The sequence below is a fragment of the Rhinolophus sinicus genome, chromosome 5 (assembly GCF_057876585.1).
Source record: "Rhinolophus sinicus isolate RSI-liver-muscle chromosome 5, RSI-T2T, whole genome shotgun sequence".
Taxonomy (NCBI): domain Eukaryota; kingdom Metazoa; phylum Chordata; class Mammalia; order Chiroptera; family Rhinolophidae; genus Rhinolophus; species Rhinolophus sinicus.
In genome coordinates, this window is record NC_142505.1 from 102,459,327 (window position 1) to 102,484,736 (window position 25,410).

General features: G+C 44.4%; 1 protein-coding gene across 10 annotated transcripts in view; it reads left to right on the plus strand.

Annotated features, from left to right (window-relative positions):
- TENM2 (teneurin transmembrane protein 2) overlaps positions 1-25,410 on the plus strand; it is a 1,142,683-nt gene that overhangs the window by 968,435 nt on the left and 148,838 nt on the right. For all 10 annotated transcript variants that reach the window (XM_019740872.3, XM_019740888.3, XM_019740899.3 and 7 more), the window contains 2 exons: positions 17,727-17,922; positions 24,141-24,242. In XM_019740872.3, coding sequence (XP_019596431.3) covers positions 17,727-17,922; positions 24,141-24,242 — 298 coding nt within the window. The remainder of the gene's footprint in view (positions 1-17,726; positions 17,923-24,140; positions 24,243-25,410) is intronic.

Sequence of the window (25,410 nt, forward strand, 5' to 3'; positions counted from 1 at the left end):
AACACAGATAAAAGGAATAAAGTAAAATCAGCTGACATTTGAAAGCAGCCCCCTGTTGCTAAATGTTTATGTAGTATTTTTGATATAATAAAAAATATAAGTTGTAGGGGGAAAAAAAAAACCCTCCAAATTTGAGTAGCTTAAAACAACAGAAGCTATTTGTTGTCTATTCTGTGTCAGTGGTTTTCAACCAGGGGCAATTTTGCCCCACCCTGGAGACATTTGGTCACATCTGGGAATATGTTTGCTTGTCACTCTGGAAAAGCTTCTGGCCGCTAGTGGGTAGAGACTGGGGTGCTGTTAGACACACACAGGACAGGCCTCCACAATAAAGACTTCCCCAGCCCAAAATGTCGAGAGTGCTGAGGCTGGGAAACCCTACTTCACATGTGCATTTTTGGTGACATTGGACATTGCTCAATGTCAGCCTCATTCAAGGACACAGACCTATGGAAACTCCACTGCCAGGAACATGACTGTCCCAGTAGCAAAGGAAGGGGAAGGTGGTGCACAGATGCCTAAGAATTCTATTTGGAAGTGACACGAATCTTTTAAGCCGTTCTCGTATGGACCAAAGCAAGTCATATCCTAACTTCAGTGGGGCAGGAAGTATAAATACAATCCTGTGATGTCCCTGGGAGGAGAAGCACCAGATATATCAACGAAAAGCCCTCCTGACTTACAGCAAAATGTGGGATACCTGTCCTTGGGGCCGGTCTTGGTGTACATCCTTCATTCTTTTCCCCAAAGTAAGCCTTGAGGATTTTGTACGAATTGCCAAATTGTCCTTCTGCAAGTTTCCACCAGCAGCACTGAGTAATTGCCCATTTTATTTACTTGAACGCTTGCAGAAACTGGGTATGATTATCGTTGTTTAAGCTTTGAAAGGCAGATAGTATGTTGTCTTTTAAATGCAGCATTTTGATATCCTGCATTGCATTTTTTAAAAGCTAGACCCAAAAAAAAAAAAGAGTTGAGTTAAACCAGTCATAACCTACCAGCATGAATTCTTATGGGGATGGTGTGTGTAAGGAGGCCTATCTTGCCAAATATTTGAAAGCCTATAAACAGTGTCAGACTCAATCCACCCCAGTGCTAGAGAGAGAGCAGATCAGACTTGAACAAAGGAGTAATAAGCTGACCCAGCTACTGGGCTACGCATGAAAGGAAACCTCAGAGGCTGTTGCTGCAACTCCGGCTCTTGGGTGGTTAAGGCAGTGAGCAAGTTTGTTTGACAGTTCATCACTGACTGCTGCTGATATGTCAAGCCAAGTGAAATCCTTCGTGAGAATAAGTCAATAATCGGCAAATTAGGTACATGATTAACCTGAGACAACAAGATGCCGTTACCGCTTGGGAGCCCTGCCGAGACTTCACCTTCTGCACAGTCCTGTTTAGCAAATATTAAAAATGCCTATTTCATCACTCAGACTGATGGAGCTAAGAGCCCAGTGACTTCCAGAGGCAACTGGGGAGCATGGGGCGGGCGGAGGGCTCCTGGGGGTTGATTAGAGGGAGGGACTAGGATTGAATGACACTGAAGTAGAAGCAGATGCTGTCAACCCCAAGTGCCTTACATCCGGATGTGTGTACTCAGATGTGTCTGTGGGATGGGACGCAAACTCTCCACACATGAAACAAGAAAAAGGAATGATCTGAGAGACCACAAGATGCCCCATGATCATTCCAAATAAGTGCAAATATGGCAGATCAAGTATGTGTGGACAGAGATCCAATGAACAGAGCAAACATTCCTGTTGGTCCTCACCAGCAGAATTCCCCTAAATGACCCTTTTTAAAAACAAATTTATAGATGGCGATTAGTGGGGTTAGCTTTTGCCAGCTCAGTTTATCCTTTTCCAATTCAGAGCCTTATTTGAAAATGAACTTTCTTTTTCCTTGTCCCCATCGCTCTTGCCCAAGAAAGTAAACTGCACACTGTTTCAATTAAAAGTGGCATTAACTGTGTCCCTGGGACACGGGGTCTCCCAAAGACACTAAGCACCCGAGTCTGTCATCATGCCACCATCTCTATACCCTCCCAGTGCCCATTCACCAGGCTCTTCCTGGACCTCACCCCTTCTGTGGCGCTGTATTCTACTAGGTTAATGTGGAGGGAATACCAGGGTTTGACCGTCAGCTTGCATAACACATCACACAGCAATTTAATTTCACTTTGAAGAGAGGCATATTTTTATAGGCATTTTTTCAGGCCCTTTCTTTCCAAAAGTGTTTGAGGCATGGAGAACAATTTTGTGAAACCAAGAGAACCTTGGTTTCCTCTGTGTTGGACTCAAAGTGCTTTTGAAAAGGTCTTTCTTGAGAGACCCCTTGTAATTATCTGGTGACATCCTACCAGGAACCGAAACTGCCACTTAAATCGATGGGTACCTTCCTGGGCAGCCACCAAGCAGAGCTAAAGAGAAATCTCAGGGGACACTTGAGTTTTACAAGAGAACTGGTCTTGACAGGGGTGCACAGAGGACACTGTGAATGGTTAGCAAGAAGGGTAATGCTTGAGTAAGTGGAACTTGGGGAGAAAGACAGAAACTGAGAACACAGGCATAAGTAAGACAGGGCAGCACCAAATCACAATTTAGACCAAGAGTCTCAGAGGTACTATAATTCAGCAGTATGCAAATTTTTCTGGAAAAAGACCTTTATATTCAAGGGAAATCTTATGTAGAACCCCATGTATAAAATGTACAAAAGGGAAAGTTTTATTAGCATATAGTTTATAGTTCAAATCCATATTTATTATTATAATGTTCATCTCTGTATATGTATGTTTAATGTGTGTGTGTGCATATATTATATATGAAGAAAGAGATATGAAACTCATGAGAGTGGTCACCTCTAGGAATAGGTCAGGAGAACAGGACTGAGAACTCGGTTTAAAATGTTCTTGTTCTTATCCATAATAAAATATTAGAGGTAAGGCAAGCTCCTTTCCCATCCCCAGTGCTTGTATACACACACAAAGGCTGCAAATAAATGTGACAAAATGTTACATTTATTCAATTGAGTGGTTGAAATATGGGTATTTGTCACCATATTCTTTGAGCTTTCCTTCGTTTCAGTCCTCTCTCTCTCCTTCAGAAAAGTGACTCTGTGACAAGCTTGAGTCTGTTTTGAGTAAAACAAGCGTTGAGAGGCTATAGAAGACTATGATCTTCATATTCATTGCATTTATGTACTTTGTCTTATTTGCACGGTTTTATGAAAAATCACAAGAGATATATACAAGGGTTGTACATAGAATAGCAACCATATTTTCTTTCAACATTTTTCTTACCGGCTCTGGCTACTCTTCAGTTGATCCACAAGCTTGAAAGAGGAAGATAGGAAATAACTGTTTCGATATTAAATCATTTAAAATATCTAACAACTACTCCCATCCCTTACCTTAGATACACACATAGAGAAGTTGCACCTCACACCTACAAGGTGCCAAGGACTGTTGACACAAATGGTTTTATCCTGGCCACAACCCTAGGAGGCAGGTACTAGGAACAGCCCCATTTTGCACATGAAAGAACTGAGACCAGGTTGGAATCACAAAACTGGTAGACACTGGGCATAGCAGACACCCCCCGTTGTCTCCTCCCTGTGGGTGGTCACTTCCAGGGGCTTCCTGCAATACAGTGGAAACACAATGATTGACATAGTAAATCACAGCTCATGCCCCAAACAGGAAGTTCTTGAGGTGAATGACAGCGGTCCTAGAGGTCTGCTTTAAAGGACCAGGGGAAGCCTTGGTCAGTGTGGGTCTGGCTGAGTCAGCACAGTGAAACACTACAGCAGAGAAAAGTAACAAAGGTGACAAAGGCACTTCCAAGAGGGCAATTATAATGTAAAGAGAAGTCCTGGAAAGTTTGACGTCGACAGCCAATATGTTGACAGAAACGTCCCTTTTGATTGTGTTACACCAGTCAAACTAAAGTGATGCTGTATTGTTCTGGAGTGTTTCATCGATTCCAAGATGCACACGATGCTCGTCTCCTGACATCTCTGAAAACAGGATGTGTTTTGCAATCAATGAAGCTGAGAGACAATGAAATGTTTGGTGTCACATTTTTGTGTCGGTATGAAAACTCAGTGTTCGTTCTAACAATTAGAGCGTAGTTGCAGATACAACCTGAATTTCCTAAATATGAGATTTAAAACAAAATTGTTTTTTCACAATTAGAGTTTCATGTTTTTAAGATCAAGTCCTAATAGGTCATTTTTTCCCGTTGGTTGAGGACATTCATCTCAAGTGGCCTTTGATGAATTCCAAATATCCTCAGATAACTAACTAGGGCCTATTGTATATGTCAAATCAGTGTAGGCATTTAAATATAAATTTTAAAATATATAAATACACAGATAAAAATAAAGTATAAATAAACATTCTGTAGAGTGCCTATGCAGCTGTTCCAGACACAGAATGGGCATAAGAGTGTGGACTTGTCCAGACTGTCTGACCTTGAATTTCAGCCTCCAGTACGTCCAAGCTGTGTGGCCTCGGGCAAGTCAGTCAGCCTCTCTGTGCCACAGTGACCTCATCTATAAAATGGAGATGCTAATATTACACATTCATAGCATTGTTTGGCGATGTATGAGGTAATCTTTATAAAGCACTTTGAACTGTGCTGGCACATAGAAATAATATAAGCTATGATTATTATGTGTTTCAAAGCACCCGTAATGCTAGCCCCCCAAAAAACAAAATACAACAAAGTTCAATTGTTTTTCTTTTAAAAGGTAACTTTCGTTTGTGTTTTTCTCATGGTAAACGCAATATATGACGATGATAGGAAAAAATAGCAAACATTAACATTTTTTAGTATACTTCCAGTTCTCTGTTCACATATGGCAATCATTTTTACAAATATGGGATCATACCATGCATACTTTTTTACCCTGATTCTTTGCTTTAATAAAGGTGAAGGACATGTTTGTAAATCTAAGTATTCTTCCATGAACTCATTTAAAATGCCTCAGAAATAGTCCAGTGCATAGATTAAAATGTTTTTAACCAACCCTCGCCCCCACTTTTGCAACATTATAATCATTCTGCAGTACACATCCTTGCAGGTATATGTTCGTGTATTTTTAAATGATTTCCATATGATGAATTCTTAGGAGTAGAGTTGCTAACGCAAAAGATTTGCAATGTGTCAAGCTTTTATAGCAATAATAATAACCATGAGACTAGCTGACAATGATTGAATGCTTTCCATGAGTTGGGCCCGATGCACGGTGACCCTCAGAGGGGGTACTTTTATTATCCTGGCTTGGAATAAGAGAGCGGAGACTCAGTGAGTTGAAGTACGTTGCCCACGGTCACACTGCTGTCTGGTGAAAGGTTCAGGCCAGGCTTTGACAGATGCCAGCCAGCGCCTGTAATCTGTCCCTCTTTGGAGCTTGGGAAGTCATTTTGTGACTGGACACATTTCCAGTTTGCTCCCAACCTTCAGTGATATACTTGATTTATTTTCACAACCAGCCCAGAAGACCCAACTATTGATCTTGGTAGGGCGAGGAGCCAAATGGGACCTTTCTGATAAACCATTGGCTAAAGACAATTACTTGGGAATGTGCAGTAAGTAAAAACTCACATCACCAAGGCACAGAGAGGTAAAACCTCCATTCTTTTGGCCTCATGATAGAGCATTGGTGCATCTTGGAATAGCCTTGAGACGTTCATCAGTTTCATTGAACTTGACCTCTACACTGTGGCTCACTTGGTCTTCAGAGAAATACTTTCCACCCTTCTCCTGGGGTGGATCAAAAGGCAGCATGATGAGGGCATGGCCTTGTGGGAAGACGAAATATAAAATCAGTCCATGCATGCACTCAACAAATATTCACTGAATTTCTGGGGATGCAGAGAAGAAAGGCATCGGCTCTATCTTTGAGGAGATGGGGACCTGATGAGTTAAGCAATGATGGCAGCAGCATCACTGGGCCGTGAGACGCAGTCCTGGGAGGAAGATAAGAACTGATGGTAGAATCGGCCTGGTCTGAGTTTGAATGTTATCTCTGCTACGTTGTAGTGGAATGTTTGTGGACGGGTCTCTCTAGATTCAGTTCCGCCATCCGTAAAATGAGGACTGGGGTTCATCAGGTTGTTGTGAGAATAAATGAGATAATGCCCAGCGAATAGAAAGCACCCTATGGAGATCAGTCAGTCAATCTGGCTGGTCTACAGCCCTTACAGCTCACTCGCAGGTAACCTAGCAACCTGTGGTCTCTACAGGGAGAATGGCAAAGCCTCTGGCTGAAACCAATGCTGATAGGCAGACGGAGTGTTAGCTGGTCCTCCTGAATACTTTAATCCAGACTGCAAAGATCAGGGGCTTCCAATTCACCCAAGTGATTCCTGTCTCCTCTCAATCCTTTTATAAATAGGTGAGGGAGCAGGGGATTTGGGAACCTCTCCTGAGGCACAAGGCACAGTGTGTCCTGCCGTGTCCAGCCATGTCCCTCCCTCCGTGGGATGGGAGAGGGGTGGATGCACACATCCTGCCAGCACTATCCTGTTGTACGTTTCTTGGAGCCGATGCCACGTATCATTTACGGAGACTGTTCTGTCCCTTACATAATAAACTCATCAAATGTTAGCTATTACTGTTACTAAAGATTTGGGTACAGGAGATTTAAGAGCATAAAAGTAGGCCACCAAATCTAACCTGTGTGGAATTTTAGCTTCCTGAGGGAGGTGTTACTCGAGCTGACTTTTGGAAGGTGATTTAGGCAGACAAAGAGAAGGGAACGAGAGGGAAAGACCTTTCCAAGCAGAGGGCAGCGAAGATCCCTTGTTATATGGGCTATGTCAGAGCTTCATGTAGCGATTGTCTTCTTTTTAGAAATTGTGCTTTTCTTTAGCCATCGCTCATCAATGAGAACACAGCTGTCCCAGTCAGAACTGGCTCTTACAAGGCCAAGAGTGACCAAGGAGGGCCGCCCCTCTGGAGTTCTTGCGGTTGTGACCCTGTGTTGAGTTGGTGCTGGTTTACAGCTCTGTACACAGCTCCTGCTGGGAACACATGCTAAATAAAAGGGGAAAGTGGCCAAACACCACAAAGCTATGTGTTACTCTTGTAACTGGGGACACATGGTTTGAGGGGAAATCTCAAAATTAGGAGATCAGGATTTGTGGTTTTCAACGGCTTCTCCCTGACCTCAAAAATATTGTGCGAGAGGGTTACCCTTCTCCCCAAGGAGCCTCTGTCTTCAGCTAGACACACTGTTCTGCCAAAGGCAGGCCATGACCTTGGATTCCAACATTTATTGAGCACCTACTATACATGTCAAGGGACTGCAGCAGGGGACAAGGCAGAGCCTTGTTTGGCTATTGGTCACTGGCACTGAGGCCACTCCAAGAATTCCCAGAAAGGCCTACCTACCAGGCAATGCATTGTCCCCACCTGGCCCGGGCCTGGCCTCCTTACGTAACATTTATCACCGTTTTGCTTGGGAATCTCTCTGAGCAGCTCTGAGAAGGAGGGGTGCTGGGACGCTCATCCTCGTCGCAGTGACAGAGCTAACTGATCATTTATCCTTTTCTATGCTATTTTCATTCCCCCTACACCACCACCCTCCCATACCAGAGACATCCAAAACATACTCCTTTGAAACTCGGAAACCACAATTTTAGCCTTTCCATGCAGAGGGCAGGAAACTTGGCAGACTCCACAACCTGTTTATCTTCAACCAGCAAACCACCAAAGCCACTGCCAAGCCCAGAGGGCCCTCCTAGGAGCCAGACACAGAGAGCACACCAGTTTTCTTCACTGCACAAAAGGCTCTGGTCTCCTCTTTTACTACTGTTCCTCAGAGCACTTATTCTCTACAAACCTTCCACGGCCTCCCATCACATTAAAGGAAAATCTGAAGTTGTTCTGGAAGGCCAGCTCGATGAGGGCAGACTGCTGGGTTCCCTGCTGCATGTCCAGTACTCTCGGCAGTGTTGTGCATAGCAGGTGCCCAGTAAACATCTGATGGACTGTCGGTCGCCATGGTCTGCTCGTTCCGTCTGCAGGCTGGTTCCGTCTGCAGGCTCGTTCTGTCTGCAGGCTCGTTCCGTCTGCAGGCTGGCTCACCAGCAATCTCTTCCTTACTCCCTCGACTGCACCACACTGCATGCTCTCCCCCAGTCATGCCAAGCTCATTCTATCTCGGAATTTCTGCACTGGCTGTTTCCTCTTTACAGATTGTTCCTTCCCCAGATATTCACATGGCTTACTTTTGTCAGGCCTCTACCCAAACACCATGCCCTCAGCAAGCCCTTTCCTGACAAGAGAATCTACGCTTTATCCCTTTACCCTGCTTTATTTTAAATCAGTTTAATTTAGGTATGATTTATAAACCACCCAATGCCCACATTGTCAGTGCCCAGAGCGGGGACAGTCACAGAGTAGGTGCTCAATACCTGTTGGATGACCCAGTGGTTTTACATTCATTGCCCTGTCACATCAGTCCTGGGCAGGCTTGCGAGTTGTACTTTCCCATGTACCTCATCTGGAGACAGGTAGGCCTTCCCGGTGGAGCCAGATGTTAGCTGGGGCTCCCTGAGCTGCCAAGCTGGGGCTAAGTGTCATGAGCTGAGCCCACCCCTGGTTTCCACATTCCTGTGGCTCACTCCTCTTGTATCTCTTACCATTGCTTTCCTGCCTGGTGACATCCAGGAATGCTGCTCACCCTCTTTGCTGGTTTCCATGAGACGTTTGCTCACATCAAGCAAGAGCACAGTTTCCCTTAGTGTTTTCTCTCTCTTTTTTCTTAGATTTAGGAGTGTGGGGAGTGAGTCACAGGAAGGGGCCTGGCTGTTCCCCACCATCTTGCTTGTCCTCTGCCCTCCCCTTCCTTTTCTCGAGCTCCTTCCTGTTTCCAGTAACAAGACAAGTATTCTTCCTTTCTGTCTTCCAGGGACGTCCCCCCTGCACCCAAGTGCCTTGATTTCTTACTTTCTACTCTAAGCAGTGTATTAAAGGACGCGTTTTCCCCAATAAGATTAGTAAAATTGTTACATCTCATGACATGTAGGCAGGGTACCCCCTGAGCTTCAGGCACCACAGCCTTTGTGTAACAGCCCCAGCCTCACAACAGGAAAGAGATATTCCAGGCCAAAAGAAATGGGATCCAAAAAAATGAATGAAGTTGTTTATCGCAAGTGTGATTCTGTTTGCAGTCCTACTTCCCCTGCGACCACGTCTACAGGCTAATTCGGGAGCCCTGGCATGTCATCAAAGGTCCTACTGCCCCTGACCCCTGGGATACTTTCTCCTTCCCAGGGACAAGAGAATGCGTCCCTGATCTGCCCCCGAATGGGTGAGGCTGGCCAACCCTGCCCACTGGCCACCTGTTTGTTCAGCATATTGAGTAGCCTGTAATGCAGGGGATTTAGGACGTGCTCTCTGAATCTGGCTTCTTGGGCTTGAATCCCAGCTACACCACTTACCAGCTCTTGGGCAAGTTATGTAACTTCTCCATGCCTCAGCTTCCCCGTATGTGAAGTGGGGCTAGGGATGCCGATTCAGTAGAGCTAGTATAAGCTTTCAAGAAGGCAACACATGGGAAGCATTTCAACAGTGCTCTGGCCTCATTAAATGTTATAGTGTCATCTGAACAACTGGCAAACAAAAATGCAGGAAAACTGCACAGTGTTTACTAAAATTTCCTAAAAGTTTATGTCCCCTCAGGACTTATATCACCAAAACTCCACTGTGTTGGTATAGACTTCACTCTGGGTATTATTTCCTTTGGCCCTCAATGTTTTTTTTTCATTCAGTCAAGATCCTGTCTGAGTACCTACTCTGTGCCAGGCACTGCTCTAGGCGCTGGGGACACTGTGTTGAGTAAAACAGATAAGTCTCCCACTCTTACATAGTTTGTATCCAAGAGGAGAGAGATGGACTGTAAGTTAGTAGATAAATATTGGGTTTTTTTCAGAGTGGTAGGTTTTTTTCTAAGGATGGAAAAAGAAGTGATAGAGGCCTTTTAGACAGGTGGTCAGGGATGCACTTTCTGAGGCTGTGAGGTTTAGGAGGGCAGCATTGACAAGAAGCAGGCAGCCGTAAGAAGATCAGGAGGAAGAGCAGACCTGGCAGAGGCAATAGCTCGTGCAAAGGCCCTGAGGCTGGGATGAGCTTGGCATGTTCCAGGCAGAGAGGAAAGAGCAGTGTAGCTGGAATCCAAGGAGGAGGAGAGTTTGGAAATTGGCAAAAGCTGGGTATAGACCATTGCAGCCAACACTCAGCAAAGCCTTCCAGACTTTTCCTGGCGTCCTTTTTCGTCTACTCCAATGGGATGCTTCCCTGTCTTTGGGTACCCAACCTGCTTCTGCCCAAATCTGACCCTAGCACTGCTGAGTTCTGCCTTCTTCCCCATCTCTGCTCAGTGGCATCTGAGGACATTTACAAACGAGGCCAGCTGCCAGATATGCTGACAGCTACAGCCAGGTTCTTTGAAAACTCAAGGCAAGCTCCCGCGATGTTTGATCATGCAATTCAAAACTCAGGTCCTCATTTGGCCACCAACCACGGTCAATGGCACTGGGTAGGTCACTTCTCTAACAGACATTGTCGTCTCCTGAGAAATGGGGATAAGAATAGGGTTTCTGAGAGGATGAAGTGAGATGACACAGCTCAGCAGTTGCTATTATGCCTGGCACATGGCAAGCGCCCAGGGGAAAGAAAAAAAAAAAGATTCTTCTTATTTTTGATAATTACTCTTTGCACTGCTGCAAGAGGGCATGTGATGAAAGAATTGAGAATTCCACCCGTGTGGATGTGTTCCGCCCCTACTCCTTCTCTTAAGGAACTGTGTTTCGTGTTTCTCTATCTTTGGTCCGCTTGGTCCTTATCTGTAGAGCCTGGAACAATGAGTTGTTACAGTTTGCAAATACAGTGGTTTCCTGTCCAGAATTTCGTCCTCGTACCTGGTAGAGAGTGGCGCCAGCAGGGCCCGCAGCTGGGCCCGTCAGCATCTAGTTAAGTGACTTGGACACTAGGTAGAACTGAGCATGGAGGCCTGAAAAAGACAGGTGGAGCCACGCGAAGGGAAGCCTGGCCCCCTCTGGAGCACGGCCCTGCCACTGTCATCCGTTCACACTTCCCTTAACACTCAGCCTCTTTGAAGGAGAGAAGAGATTGCACTGAGCTTTAAAAAGGAATCAGCCTAGTGAGCACACTTTGCCACGGGCCTGGCTGGAGGCAGAAAGAGATGCACAAGCCCCCAAGAGTAACCCCCACCGCCAGTCCCTGTGGTGATGTGGCTTCAAGCAGCCCTCGCGCGCACATGCTGCATGCCTACAATCCTGCCAGCTGAGGAGTATGGCCTGCCACCTGAGGTAGAATCAACACCAAGCATCCGTGGGAAATGTCAGCATTTATTGCTTTTCCCATCCACATCGACCCTCCACCAGCAGATGTTCCAAATAGCAGTAAAGTTACTTTCCCCGTTTCCCAGGGTCCTGGACCCAGTAATAACATCTTTCAGAAGGACGATGAGTCTGTCTTTAACCTTGTTCCCTTTGGCAGGTGTGTATCAGAGTAGCTTCCAGAAACACCTCTCGCCTGCGCGCTCCCTGCCTGTGAACGCTTTCCCTTCTGGGAGGGTGACAGGCCCTGCTCAACGGTCCAGTCTCCTCTGCTCTCTCTTCCAGCTCCTCTGGAAATCCACTAAGTTATCTTAATTACCATTCCTCCTCGGTCTCTGCCAAGAAGTGGGGGAGATTTATAATTGGATCAAATATTTGCTGTGGTTTATTTCTTTGCCTCTTGAGCGCCCGTAAAAGTTGCATTTTCATGCCACTTTAGGATATGACTGATGACTCAAAGGCACGGCCTCACTCTGCATGCCAACATGGGTTATTTTTCAAAGTCCACGGAAAGAGAGAGAAGTTTGAGATGCGGGGGTGTTTATTTTGGGTTATTGCGCTGTCACCCTCTGGGTGGCATTATTGCCAAATCAAGAGAGACAAGCTGCCTTGGAAGACAGACTTCCTCCCGGAGCCAGCCCATGTGCACATGTGTCCCCCTCCTGGGCTTTTGTCACATGCTTCCTAATCTTCTCCCAGCGCTTCTGCACATCGATTAGATGGAATGTACGCTGGAGCAACCTTCTTAGTCAACCAAGTGCGACATGCCCCCCCAAGCACCCCCATATCCAGGACTGAACATGATGAGCTTCTGGAACAGAGGAGACAGATGTCCCTGGTACTAAGCCTGAGTTATCAATCCCCAGTGCTGGGGCGTAAAAAAGCAACTCTCGCCAGGGCTGGAGCTTTTGGAAAATGGCCTCCTTCTCGTGGCAGCCAGGCTGCCAAGCAAGCTGGCCAGGCGGCAGTCTAGGAATCCTAGCGAGCTAAGGCTCTCCTGAACCAGATGGCCTCGATGCCAACCAGCTTCTGCCTGAGCTCTGCTGCCCGTGCCCTGGAAGCCTGTCTGTGTGCCTGGCTGGGTCTATCCACCTACTGTTCCTAGTCTCCACCTCTTCCCCAAGTTATAGCAGCTGTGAATGATGCTACGTGATGCTGCTCAGCGTGTGTTAAGCTATGAGGAGGGTAACGGTATATTCCAAATTAGAGTACTTTTGAGAGCGGAAGGAGGTACAAGAGGTAGAAACTGGGACACTCCTGGGAAAACTGGGATAGACACGCTACACATAATAGGCTGGAACTTGACCAACAGAAGACGCTGCCGTTCATTCCCGGGTGATTCTCTTCTACCAGCCCATTTCCGTAAGAAATGGAAAGTTCTCTGCAAGTTACTACTAACTTGAGGAGTGAACTGGGGAGAAAGAGAAGCACGAGGTCAAGAATCTGATGGTTATGCTCAAGTAACAAGTACCTAAGCCTCAACATTTCAGCGGTTTAATTTCATGTGTTCATTGCTTGCTGCTGTTACGATTTCAGGCTCTCCTCCAAGTGCTAATTCTAAAGTCTAGGCCGCTCCTATCTCGTGGCTCTGGCATCTTGGGCTTTGGCAGTGTTCTCGCACTCTCCAGAAGCGGCCAGACATGGAGCAGGAAGGCCAACGAAAGAAAGCATGTCCTGGGCATCACCCCATTGAGAAATGGAAAGGTGAACTCAGCATGACCTGGTCAAGTCAACTCTCACATCTGGATGATAACACGAACGCACAAATACCTTGGGCCGCGCGTCCCGTTATCTGCGTGTTCTGCATTGGCTGGTGCATGAGCCAGGCTTGCAGACTGTCCCTGTGCCCCTTTCCCTCCTATTCAAGAAAGCACATGAGAAGTTAGAAAACTAGAAGACAAGTGAGTATTATTGGAGGCAGATCCTTGAATACGTTCCAACTTAGTTTCTTTTCCGTGGAACTCATTTACAAAGTCAGTGTTCTATTCGTTTGATACTTCACAAATATTTGTTGGTCAGACTCGGCTCAAGATGACCTAGTTATAGCGGTGAATTATAATCATGAGAGAGAAACTAAGGCGTGCTTACCAAGTGTCAGGTACTTACTGTGCTCAGCATTTTATATAATTTGACTCATTTAAACCTTACAGCACTGTTTCGGTGTAGGTACTATCATTATCCCCATTTTAAAAGTAAGGAGACTGAGGCACAGAGAATTTAAATAGCTTGTGCAAGTGTCACAGCAAGTGAGTGGCAGAGCTAGGATTCTACCCAGGCAGCCAACGGTGAAGTCCTTCCTCTTACCCACTCTACCATGCAGATGAAATCCCCACCCTCCTGAAGGTGATGTGCTTCTGAGTAGACTGACAATAGGTGTAGAAACAATGTATATCAGTTTAGAGGGTGATATGTGCTTTGGAAAACATAAAGCACAATCAAAGGATACAGGATGGAGACCCATCAGACACCATATCATATGCCAGCCACGTGTCCCAGTGCTCTAGTTGAAAGCCCCTGGCTCACAGATTCTTCCTTAAATGAAAGCTGCCCTCCGTGCTTCTGTGGAGGGCCGCTGAGGAGCCAGCCAAAGCAGATGTCCTCTCTCTCTCCTCTGACAAATGCCTCTTCCCAGAGTAATTTGATTGGTTGGACAACGAGCAGTGCCGTGGGTCCTAAGCCATTTCTGTGCCCCTTGGCTGGTCTGCCAGTTCAGCAAGAGATGACTGATGCCCAAATTAATAATGAGCAATGGCCCCACACAAGTAATCACCTTCCCCAAACATTTCCTCATGGGGGTGATATCCTGGACCCCAAATGAAGTATATTCGTCTCACCTTGGCATCAAGGAAGTTACACTCATTTCTCTGGCTGACAGCAATTTGTAGACATGGGTCTTGGTAGTTGGACATTTACGAGGTTGCTAAGGAACAAATGCTTTGGTTACAAAGGTCTCCAAAAGCAGCATCGGTTTGTCATGTCACTTCAAATCGTTTATTCTGTCCCATGAAGACAGCTGTGACCAATGGGATATGGGGTAGAAGGAAGCTAAATACAAACACTCGTTTGTTGAGAGATGAGGAAATTTCCACTTCCTAACAGCAACCATCTGTAACTCCCCCAGATGTAAAAACTAGAGTCATGAGTTTCTCTTCTGTAATTATTATGATTTGTGAGTAAGTGACTCATAATCACGAGGTACTTAATAAAATGGTTATTATCTTCCAGGCACTGCCCTAAGCATTATCTCATGTCAGCCTTGTAACATCTCGGAAAGGTGGGTGTTATTATTCCCTAGAAGCAGATAAGAAAGAGGGTAAAACATTTGCCCAGCTTCAAACAATAGCAAATGGCAGAGTCAGAATTCAAACCCAGTTTTGTCTGACTGGCAAAGCCTTTGTACTTAAGATTATCAACTCTTTTATTTTCAATTATCACATTTCACATGGGAAAAGCTGGCAATACTGATGATGGAGAAGTCACATTAGTAGATTCCTGGAGTTTTGTCCTGTGAAGTTTATGAAAGGGGTTAGAGTTGATGTCTGGAACATATAAAAAAGCCTTTTTGTGGAGGGGAAGTGATGAGACGGAGCGTAGTCCCACATTGGTGGTTTTTATCTGCTAAAGCTACGCACTTTGAATGTCCTCTGAAAGTCACGACACAAATGACTGTTCTGTCTCAGTGATTTTGAAAGAGTTCACAGGATTAGTCCGTTGCTACCTGGGTCCTGATTGATTTTCTTGTTGACAAGAAAGAAACATGGGTGTCCTCTCTGCCTTTTCCTTCATGCTCGCTCTCCAACCCAGGATCACGCGCTGTCCTCTCTTCCTTAGAAACGTCCCTCCAAAGTCGTCCCCTCTTCCCATTCACTGTCCTAATCCAGATCCATGTCACTCTCTGCAGTTGCTTCCTAGTTGGCCTTCCTGTTTCTTTTCATCTTTCCCCTAGAACATCTCACACCCTGCCTGCTGATGAATGGCTGAAAACGTTCCTTTTGCCACATCGGTCACTGCTCAAGGACCTTCAGTGGCTCCCACTACCCCCCACAGCAGCTCCCTGTCCCCTACAACAGGCCTCTCTGGAGCCACGCTTGCCCTCGCCACCCCCCCATCCTAGTAGCCTTGGCTGACCGCTGCATCTCTCCCTGATTGCCTCCAGTCCTGAACCTCGTTTCCACTGAGACACAGTTTTACCTTTAATGGCTGGTTTTTCTGAAGCCAGACACTGTGCAGCTGGACAGATCTAGGTCCAAATTTTTGCTTGGCCACTTAGTTGCTTATGTGACTTTTAACAAGTTGCATCTCTTCTCTGAGGCTTCGGTTGTTTTTTGTTTGTTTGTTTGTCTGTAATATAAGATACAAATAGTACCTATCTTACAGGAGTTATGCAAAAATTGAATGAGATGATGATGGTGACGATGATGATGAAGATGATGATGATGGTGGCGATAGCCAACATGTGTTTTGTGTTTGCTCTGTGCCAGGCACTATTCTGTATATTATCTTATTTCTCACAACAATCCTATGACATAGGTACATTATTTTCTCAGTTTTGCGGATGGAGAACTAAGTCACAGACAGGTGAAGAAGCTACTAAGCGCAGATTCTCTCCCAGGCCGTCTGGCTCCACCGCCCGCATTTTTTTTTTTAAGTTAGAGTATAGTTGACACACAATATTATATTAGTTCTGTGTGTACAACATACCGATTTGACGTTTAGACACCTTACGAAGTGATCACCACAATAAATCTAGTAACCATCTGTCACTGTACAGTTATTACGATATTGACTATAGCTCCTATACTATACCTTACATTCCCACCACTAATTTATTTTGTAACTGGAAGTTTGTGCTTCTTAATCCCCTTCACCTTTTTCACCCATAACCCTGACTCTTCTCCGCTCTTGGAATCTTCAGTTTGTTCTCCACGTCTATTAGTCTGTTTCGGTTTTGTTTTGTTTGTTTTTGTTTTTTACATTCCACGTAAAGTGAAATCATGCCGTATTTGTCTTTCTCTTTGTGACTTAGGTCACTTAGTGTAATACCGTCTAAGTTCATCCATGTTGTCAAAAGTGACAAGATTTCATTCTTTTTTATGGCTAAGTAGTATTCCATTACATATATATATATATATATATATATATATATATATATATATGTACATTTTATTATTTACATATATATTATCTTTATTATCATCAATTGATGGACACTTAGGTTGCTTCCATACTGTGACTATTATAAATAATGCTGCAGTGAACATGCTGTGATACCTTTTCAAATTAGTGTTTTTATTTTCGCAGATAAATACCGAGGAGTAGAATTTCTGGGTCATATGGTAGCTCTATTTCTAATTTTTTGCGGATCCTCCATACTGTTTTCCATAGTAGCTGCACCAGTTTATATTCCTGCCAACCTTGCATGAAGGTTCCCTTTTCTTCACATTCTCACCAACACTTGTTATTTATCTTTTTGATAATAAATAGCCACTCTGACAGTTGTGGGGTGATATGTCATTGTGGTTTTCATTTGCGTTTCCCTGATGATTAGTGACGTTGAGCATCTTTTGGGCGTTGGTCATCTGTATGTCGTCTTTAAAGAAACATCTATTTAGGTCCTCTGCCCATTTTTTAGTTGCATTATTTTGTTTTTAGATGTTTTGTTTTTTGATGTATGAGTTCTTTATATATTTTGGAGATTAATCCCCTTATCATACATATCATTTGCAAATATCTTCTCCCATTCAGTCAGTTGCCTTTTCAGTTCGTTGATGGCTTTCTTCAGCACAACCCTCAGTCTTAACCACTCCGCTGTACCACCTTCCCTTAGTAAACGATCTGTAAACGGTAGCTGGTCACATAGATCCGTAATTCCTTATCTGAAACTAGTGGGGAGTCAGATGTGTCTTGCAATTCAGAATTTTAGGAATTACAGAAAAGGTAGCTTGGAATATACTATGTGTCATATAACACCCAGTAGGGAGCGGAGCAATAACCCACATCTCTCTCACACACGCACATGCACACACGACGGAGAAGGGGAGAGGGGCAGCAGAAGGAAGGAGTCAACGACAGTGAAGAAGACATCAAAACTTTGGGTTTTAAAGCTTTTTGGATTTCAGAGACCCACAGAAAAGAGGTTGTGACCTCCAGTAATAAAACTATGAGCCGTAATTATAAGCATAATACATGATGACTTAGTATTACAACTTTTGTGACTCTTGTTTTACTGGATGAGCTCATAGTAAAATGTACGGAAAAGTATTTCTCAGGTAACTCATGGGCTGGGAGGGGACGGTGCGAGCCATGGGACCAGGTCTGTACCCTGTTTCACACGTGTCAGTCTCTCTCCTTTTCCTAGTATGACTTCATGGAGCGTCTGGACGGAAAGGAGAAGTGGAGTGTGGTTGAGTCCCCCAGGGAACGCCGGAGCATACAGACCCTGGTTCAAAACGAAGCCGTGTTTGTGCAGTACCTGGACGTGGGCCTGTGGCACCTGGCCTTCTACAATGATGGCAAGGACAAAGAGCTGGTCTCCTTCAGCACTGTTGTCTTAGGTAGGTGGGGATCTCCGAGGTGACGTGTCGCCATGGAAAGGATGGAAATGCTCTGGGCTTCTCTGTAGAAGACACATCTGCCAAGGTCGTTTTTAACAAACCAGGAACCTTAATTTAGGCCTCCAGTATCACCCATCTAAAATGAGCCCTGATGAAAATACGAATGTGGGCTTACATCATGACAGAGCCACTGGGAGTCCCAAGGATTCGGTTATGGTGAAGACTCAGGTCACCCTACCTGGCTTGAGTCCTGGCCACCCCACCTAGGGAGATCACCAGACTCTTAGAAGCCTCAGTTTCCTTGTGGTAAAGCAGAACGAACTGGTGCCCACATCACAGGTCCGTTGTCAGGAATAAATCAAATAAAGTGTATACATCTCTAAACATATAGTGCAGCCAATAAATACTGACCATCCATGTCAGCTCTGAATTTCTCTTAAAAGTTGAGAAAAGCTCAAAATAAAGAGTTTAAAAAGAAAACATAAAAATAAATCAGGGAAAAATATATATAGACTTAAGAAAAAAAGACATTATAACTTTGTTCCCAAGTAGGTAAATCTCAAAATGCTTAAAATGAGCACTTGTCATTTAAGGGCATGTTTTAGCCCTGCTTTTATTAGCTATCAAAGGAAAAGCTAAGGTTTTATCCAAAATTTCCTCTTATATGTATATGCAAACCCCCAAAACGGCCATTAGTTTGAGAAGATTGCAAGGAATTCTCTAAAGCAAACCCTAAGAATTTTAAGAAGCAAATAAGCTACAGATATTTTAACATTATCTTGTCATTAGGTTTTAATCTTCTTACTAAGGATAATAACTAATCCTGGGTAGAACTTCTCTGAATCAGGGCAGATTGTAGACCCATTTTCCAGAGGAATAAATTGAGGTTCAGAAAACTGAGTCCCTCAAGGTCCCAGGATGTGGACGTGGCGGCAATGGCATGAGCTCCTGGGCTTTGCCCATTGCCTTTCTGCAGCAGCACGTTGTCCCAGCAGCAGGAAGGTTCACTGGCGAAGCCTAGATACAGGGGTTTCATGAGGAAAGGCCTGGTCGATGCAGGATTAAATCCCAGTTATCTTTCCTACATTGTCCCCAGGAAAGTCACGTACCTCCCTGAGCCTCAGTTTCATTCGTGGAAAGGTAGTGATTAAGTCCCCAAAGGGGAAGATGATGTGACGTCATCTATGGCACATGCCTGGAATGGAGTTGGTAATGACTGAATGAGAGTTGATGATGTATTTAGGAGTGCATCTGGTAGAGCTGTTTTTCTATTAACTGCATGTGAAGAACCTCTCTATTGGCCTCATGGATTTCTCTAAGGGGTCCCTGCTTCTTGAAAGATCTATATAGACCAATCTGAAATTCAAGTGGCAGTTCTTCATCAGTGGCCACAACTTCAGAACGGCACAAAATCAGATAGGATTTGGTATTGACCATAGGAATGAAATTCATCCTTATTCCCTCTGCTAAGGAAGGATTGGCCCTGTCAGGGCAGCCAATGCTGCAAAGCATTTGGGTTGGCACGCTCGAGCCCATGGGCGGAGTCTGGCTCACTGCCTGTTTTTATAAATAAAGTTTTACTGGAGCTCAGCCATGTTCATCTGTGTACATGTTGTCTACGGCAGCTAAAATGACAGAGTGGAGTATTTGCAACAGAGACAGTTTGGCTTACAAAGCCTAAATATTTGCTATCTGTGCCTTTGCAGAAAAAGTTTGCCAACCCCTGATCTAAACTAACGTCATAAATTTTGTATAGTGCAAGTCACTGGAGAAGTCCTCCACAGTCAGGGACGATTTCTAGGATCAGGTTTTGCACCAACGGTGGGGAAATGTAAAAGGAGAAAAACCAGCTCACAGAAGGAAGAAAATGGCCGCACGTTTAGAACGAGTTTGAGACGTTGAGGTAAAAAAAGCAATAATCTTTAGCTTAAGAAATGATACCGTTTTTATTGCCTTGTGTTTGAACTCAAAAGGCTTGACACATACACAGCAGCACACACCACACACAACATCTGGCTTAGCTGGAGTCTATAAAGACTCAGTGAGATGGCTAATGACAAAACAGCTACACATTTATAGAGTATTGTCTGTGTGCCAGCCCCTGGATTAGGACCTTTGTGGGATTAACTCAGGCAACCCATGGAGCCAGTTCAGGAAGCCAAGACTGGGAGAAGTGAAACAACTTGCCCGAGGGCACACACAGCTAGTCAGAGGTGGAGTCAGGACTCTTAACCACTGGATTGCTTTGAATTCCAGCCAAATAAATCCTTGCTCTCTCTTTATCTCTCTCTCTCTCTCTCTCTCTCTCTCTCTCTCTCTCTCTCTCTCTCTCTCTCTCACACACACACACACACACACACACACACACACACACCACAGCAAGTTTAATAATGGCTTCTGCCCCCATCTCCTTTTTCCTTATCCATGTAGACCCAGACGTTGAGTTAGTGAGATGCCCTTCCCCCAGGCCATTACCCTCCCTCACCTGCCAGCCAGAGGTGGGAATAGCAATTCCCCCAGAGGAATTCTCTTGTCTGGACTGTAGCTCAAAGAGAAAGTCAAAGGCAATCGGCCTAATCGTTGGGCCGACATCTTGATAGAGCAATGATAGTGATTGGCCTGAAATGCAGGGAGAAGAACAGTGTTTTCACTTGGTTCAGCGGTTCTCCTACTCATAGCTATCATCAGAAAGTTCTCCATCAAGAACAGCCAGGAGCACCAAAAGCCCCTGTGATGGGAAACAGAAGGAAAATGTTAGGCAGGTGTCAACCTGTGATCCCACGAAATACAGCTTGGACTTGGGGAAGTCTTGTGATGCGTTTTGGAGAGAAGCAGCCTGCTTCCAGGAATGAGTTTCATCTTCGGAGACCACAGAGTGGCATTCTTGAAATACAGTGCGGATTTAATAGAGTCTAGCCTCCATTTGTGCAAAAGTCCCATTTCCTGCTTATTTCCATTGCCTGCCATTGTTCCTTCCAGAAAACGTAAACCAAGTTGACAAAAAGGAAAGATGATAATATCTTGATGGTAATATTTAGTTGAGTGTTGGAAAAAGGAGACTGAAGGGTGGGATCCTTTTATATTTCAGCAGTACTGCATAATTGGTTTTTCCCTCAAAAACTGTAGCAATGCTTCAAATAGAAGACCTTGGGGAAATTAAACACTCTTGGGAAAGACGTTGGGAAAGAAAAATACTCTTCATTACAGTTTACGCTTATTCTGGATTGTCCTACATAAATGCACATACACACATACACCCATTTTGACAGCCGTCTGCCAAGGACCTACTGTGTAGCAAACATGGAGAATACCCGGGTGAGCAGATCCAGTCTTGTGTCTTCCTCATGGAGCTTGATGAGAGAAGACAGAGACATAAAAAAGGCAATTATAGGAATTACGGGAACATAAAGGATGGGTACAAAACCCAGACTGTAGGAAGTGAGGAAGGAAGATATCCAGGAACTAAATGTTATCTACACTGAGACTTAAGGATAAATACCTCTGCCAAAGGACAAAGGAAGCCGTCCAGCCCAGCAAGAAGCCTGTGTAAAGATCTCAGTCCTTTTGCATGGGACTGTAGTGGCAAAGACTTCCCTGCACCATCACTGCTTTATCTCTGAAGATGTTAGGTTTCAGAAGAGGGACTTTTGGCCTTAGTGATGTCAGTTTCCACCAAACTATCCCCAGACCAGGTGCTCAGTGAGAAGCAATCTCCATCTCCTCTGTAGGAGTGACTTCTTAAAATATAAGCTTCATAATGCCGTTCCTATATTTAAAACTTCTCATTTGTTCCCACTGGTCCCAGAATAAAATCGAACTCATCCATGTCACCTGCAGGTCCCTGGGGGATCTCTCCTCCAAACTCATCTTATGTCACACTCTTCCTTAAATGTTACCCTCCAGCCATACTGGGTTCATTTCTGCTCTTTTCCACCCCAGGGCCTTTGTATAATCTATTCCTCTTGCCTGGAATACTCTTCTCCTAGTTCTTCATTTGCCTGTTACAGCTCACCCTCAAGTGTCATCTGCGTAGAATAGAGAGGCCCTCCCCACCTGCTCTCTAAGTGGCTTCCTCCTGTCACTCTCTATCACAGCATCTTATTCTGTTCAAAGCTTATCATAGTGTTTATTTTATTTGTTTGGTGATTGTGTTGGCCTGTATTCTTAATGACCATGAAAGTCCTATGAGGGCAGGGACCAAGTCTGTCTTATTTACCACCGTATTCACCAATGACTGGTACAGTGCCTTGCATATGATAGGTGCTCAGTTAATAGCGTAAACCATATGTCAAGTACAGTGACAGGTCAGAGATCTCACCCTAATTGGAAGCTAACACATCACCCTGACACAGTGTTGTAGATATTATCAGGAGACCCAAGACTCCTGGGTCAGAGACAAAGGACTTGGTTACTCAGAGCAGTGCAATATCCAGAGTATCAGCATGTGTGCCGGTTCCGCCAGCCCCAGTTCCCACAGAGCAACAGGAACAGGGCCAGGTGATACCTGCACATGCAGTGAGCTGCACTACAGGAGAGAACGCTGAGTTTACTCTACCTGAGTCCCTTAAAATGGGTGGTCATCTAGCCTGTTCTTTGCTCCAGAGGAAGCCATTGTCTTCATTATAATGGACAGTAAGTAAACCTGCCAATTGCTCCAGAGACACCCACTATATCTATCTTCCAAGGCTGTTCTCTATACAAACAACCTCAAAAAGATAGTTCAGGACTAATGCAGTCAGTGCCACTGCTTACAATATATTCAAAAACACACACACCAAAAAAAAAAACCCGTGGAGAATTCTCTCCTAACACCATGTGAAATTGCTGACTTTTGACCTGCAAAAGCAGCTACTTCATATGATTCAACCTAATGATTTTTGAATGAACGAATGCTGACTAGATGGAACAATTTGGCAGCCCCTGGGATGCTTCTTCGCCCACCTTTATATAGCCATCCGCAAGGAGTTTCATCCTGAAGTGTTAATTGTTAGACATGTAAGAGATTGGCTTGGTGGAGTCTATAGTCTTTTACCTGATTTTGAAAAGGCAAATGCACTCATTGAATTCTCCTCAGGGTGCCAGAAACCAACTACGTCTGGTTCTGGAAGAAGTAGCTGAGAAGTGAGACACCGGAAAGAAAGCCCTGCCGCATGGTTTGGTTTTTCAGTCCCGAGTGAGAATCAATGGGAAATCTGGTTTAAAGCAAAATCCTCCTTGGCCACTCTCAGGCGACTCCATCAGAAACAATTAGGTTTCAGAGTCTTTCATGCAACCTCACGACATCGATGTCTCCAGCTCCCCAGGGGCTGTGTCATGTCACATTTTGGGCATAGTGGCTTGTGTTTCTCATTTCATCATTTAATAATTTGCAACCTAAAAGTCTAAATGTGTTTGTTTTAATTTAAGGCAAAAATGAGGCTAGCTAATCATTTTAAAAGAGTATGTCTCTTTCTGTGCAGACCCAAATCAACATGAAAAAGTGCCAAAATGATCTTTTAGAAGGTAAAGCGATGACTTGCGAATACAGATAGGAAAGTAAATCATAAAATAAGATGGTCATGCTGGTTAGAACAAACGTGAACTAATTTAGTGTCATGAAAACTAACATCCGCATAAGGCAGCCATAAAAGGACTTTTGTATAATCCAAAACCTACTACTTAATGAACCCCGAAATCATGCCTAAATTGATCAGTCGCATAATTGAATTTTTCTTTTGTTAGAATTCCTTAAAGCAGGGAATTTTTTTCATCTACAACCTGATATCAGGAATAACCTCTGTCACTTGGAGAATCATCCTCGGTACCCGAGTCTATAAGCTGATGTCCCCCATGGCAGTCTAGCTGAGATTGCTGATATTTGGGGTGGGGGCTCACAGTGTTTAAAACTTGTCAACATTCAAACCTCGGGAATTTCAGTTTTTAAATACAGCTAGGTAGGGTTTTTTTGTTTTGTTTTTAAAGCAAAAGCCACAGCAATGGTAGGCCTGTCTTCCTGTCTAGGTTAATCCGATGGAGAGTGGTGGTTAGGTCCATGCGTTGTCCAAATTCCCCTAGTCTCCACCACTCCCCGTTCTCATATTTCACACATTTATGCTCCTCCCTCCCGGTCCCCTGAGGTTACCCCCACGGGCCGTTAAAAATGGTGGATGGCTGATTATTAAGTTTCTTCACCAGCAGGCAGAGGAAAAGGTAGTTACTACATTTCTCTCTTTTTTCAGATTCCGTGCAAGACTGTCCACGTAACTGCCATGGGAATGGCGAATGTGTGTCCGGGCTGTGTCACTGCTTCCCAGGATTTCTAGGAGCAGATTGTGCTAAAGGTATTTGCCACTCCTTCCCTGCTGTGGTTGGAAAACAGAACACAGGCTTCTCAGAAGGGATGAGAGGGAGGGCACCCACGGAGCCTCCCAACAAATTCTGCTGGGACATCTTGTAAGCCCATGCGTGCTAGAAGGCCTCACCCGTTGGCAAAGAGTAGACTTTGATATATGACAATTGGCCAAAGTGCCTATAGGAGCAGGGCAGTTATGCTTGGCACCAAGGTGTGCGGAGAAGAAAGATGTGCTAAAAATGAAATGGTTGGATTTCCTGTAAAAGCAGAAGTGAATTACCATCACTCCTTTCTTATAATCATTAACTTCTATGTAATGGAAGATTAAGCATCTCAGGGTTAGTAAATTTCATTCATTCTAGCCAGCTATGCTGTTAATCTAGGAAGTGCTATTTATCTTGGTGGAATCGGTTTTAAATTGTATTATTAATTTATCTACACTGCTTTGCACAGAATGGCTGGGGCCCTGGGATTCGTGAGGGAAAGGTAATATAAGAAAGCAAATGACTCTCACAAGAACAGGGGACCCAGGGGCTACCTATCTAGCTTGCAAGTGACCTTGAGCATGACCTTCAAGTGGCACAATCAAATGCAAGTGTAGTGGACAGCAGAGCTGCTCACACTTTTTAGACATGGTGCACACGTGCGCGCGCACACACACATGTATATTCTGCATAGATTCAACTATAAAATTGAAATAAAACTTTCACAGAGCAACACTTATCTTTACTCCATGTTCCTTTTCTATTCTACCCTATTTTATTAAAAAACAAAATACTGGTTAAAACCAACTACACTGATTCCCCACCTACCAGTAGGTCATATCCCAGTCTGAAAAACAGTCGTGGAGAGGTTCCAAGCTCTTGTTCCGAGGTTCCAGACCCAGCTCTGCCGTTGAGTATCTGTGTGACTCTGAGCAAGTGATCAAACATTTCTGAGTCTCTATTTCCTCCTTTGGAAAAGTGGGAAGTTCCTTCATAAGTTCATTGTGAGCATGGTATAACATACCCAAAGCCCTTAGCAGAACCCTCTGTGAGCCCTCATAGGGTTTATTTTTACCATTTCTTATTTATGCACATATCATGTTATATTTACTTATATGTGTGTGTCACCTTTTTTGTTATTTTTGTGTGCTCTTCATTTAAAGACCCTCCTGC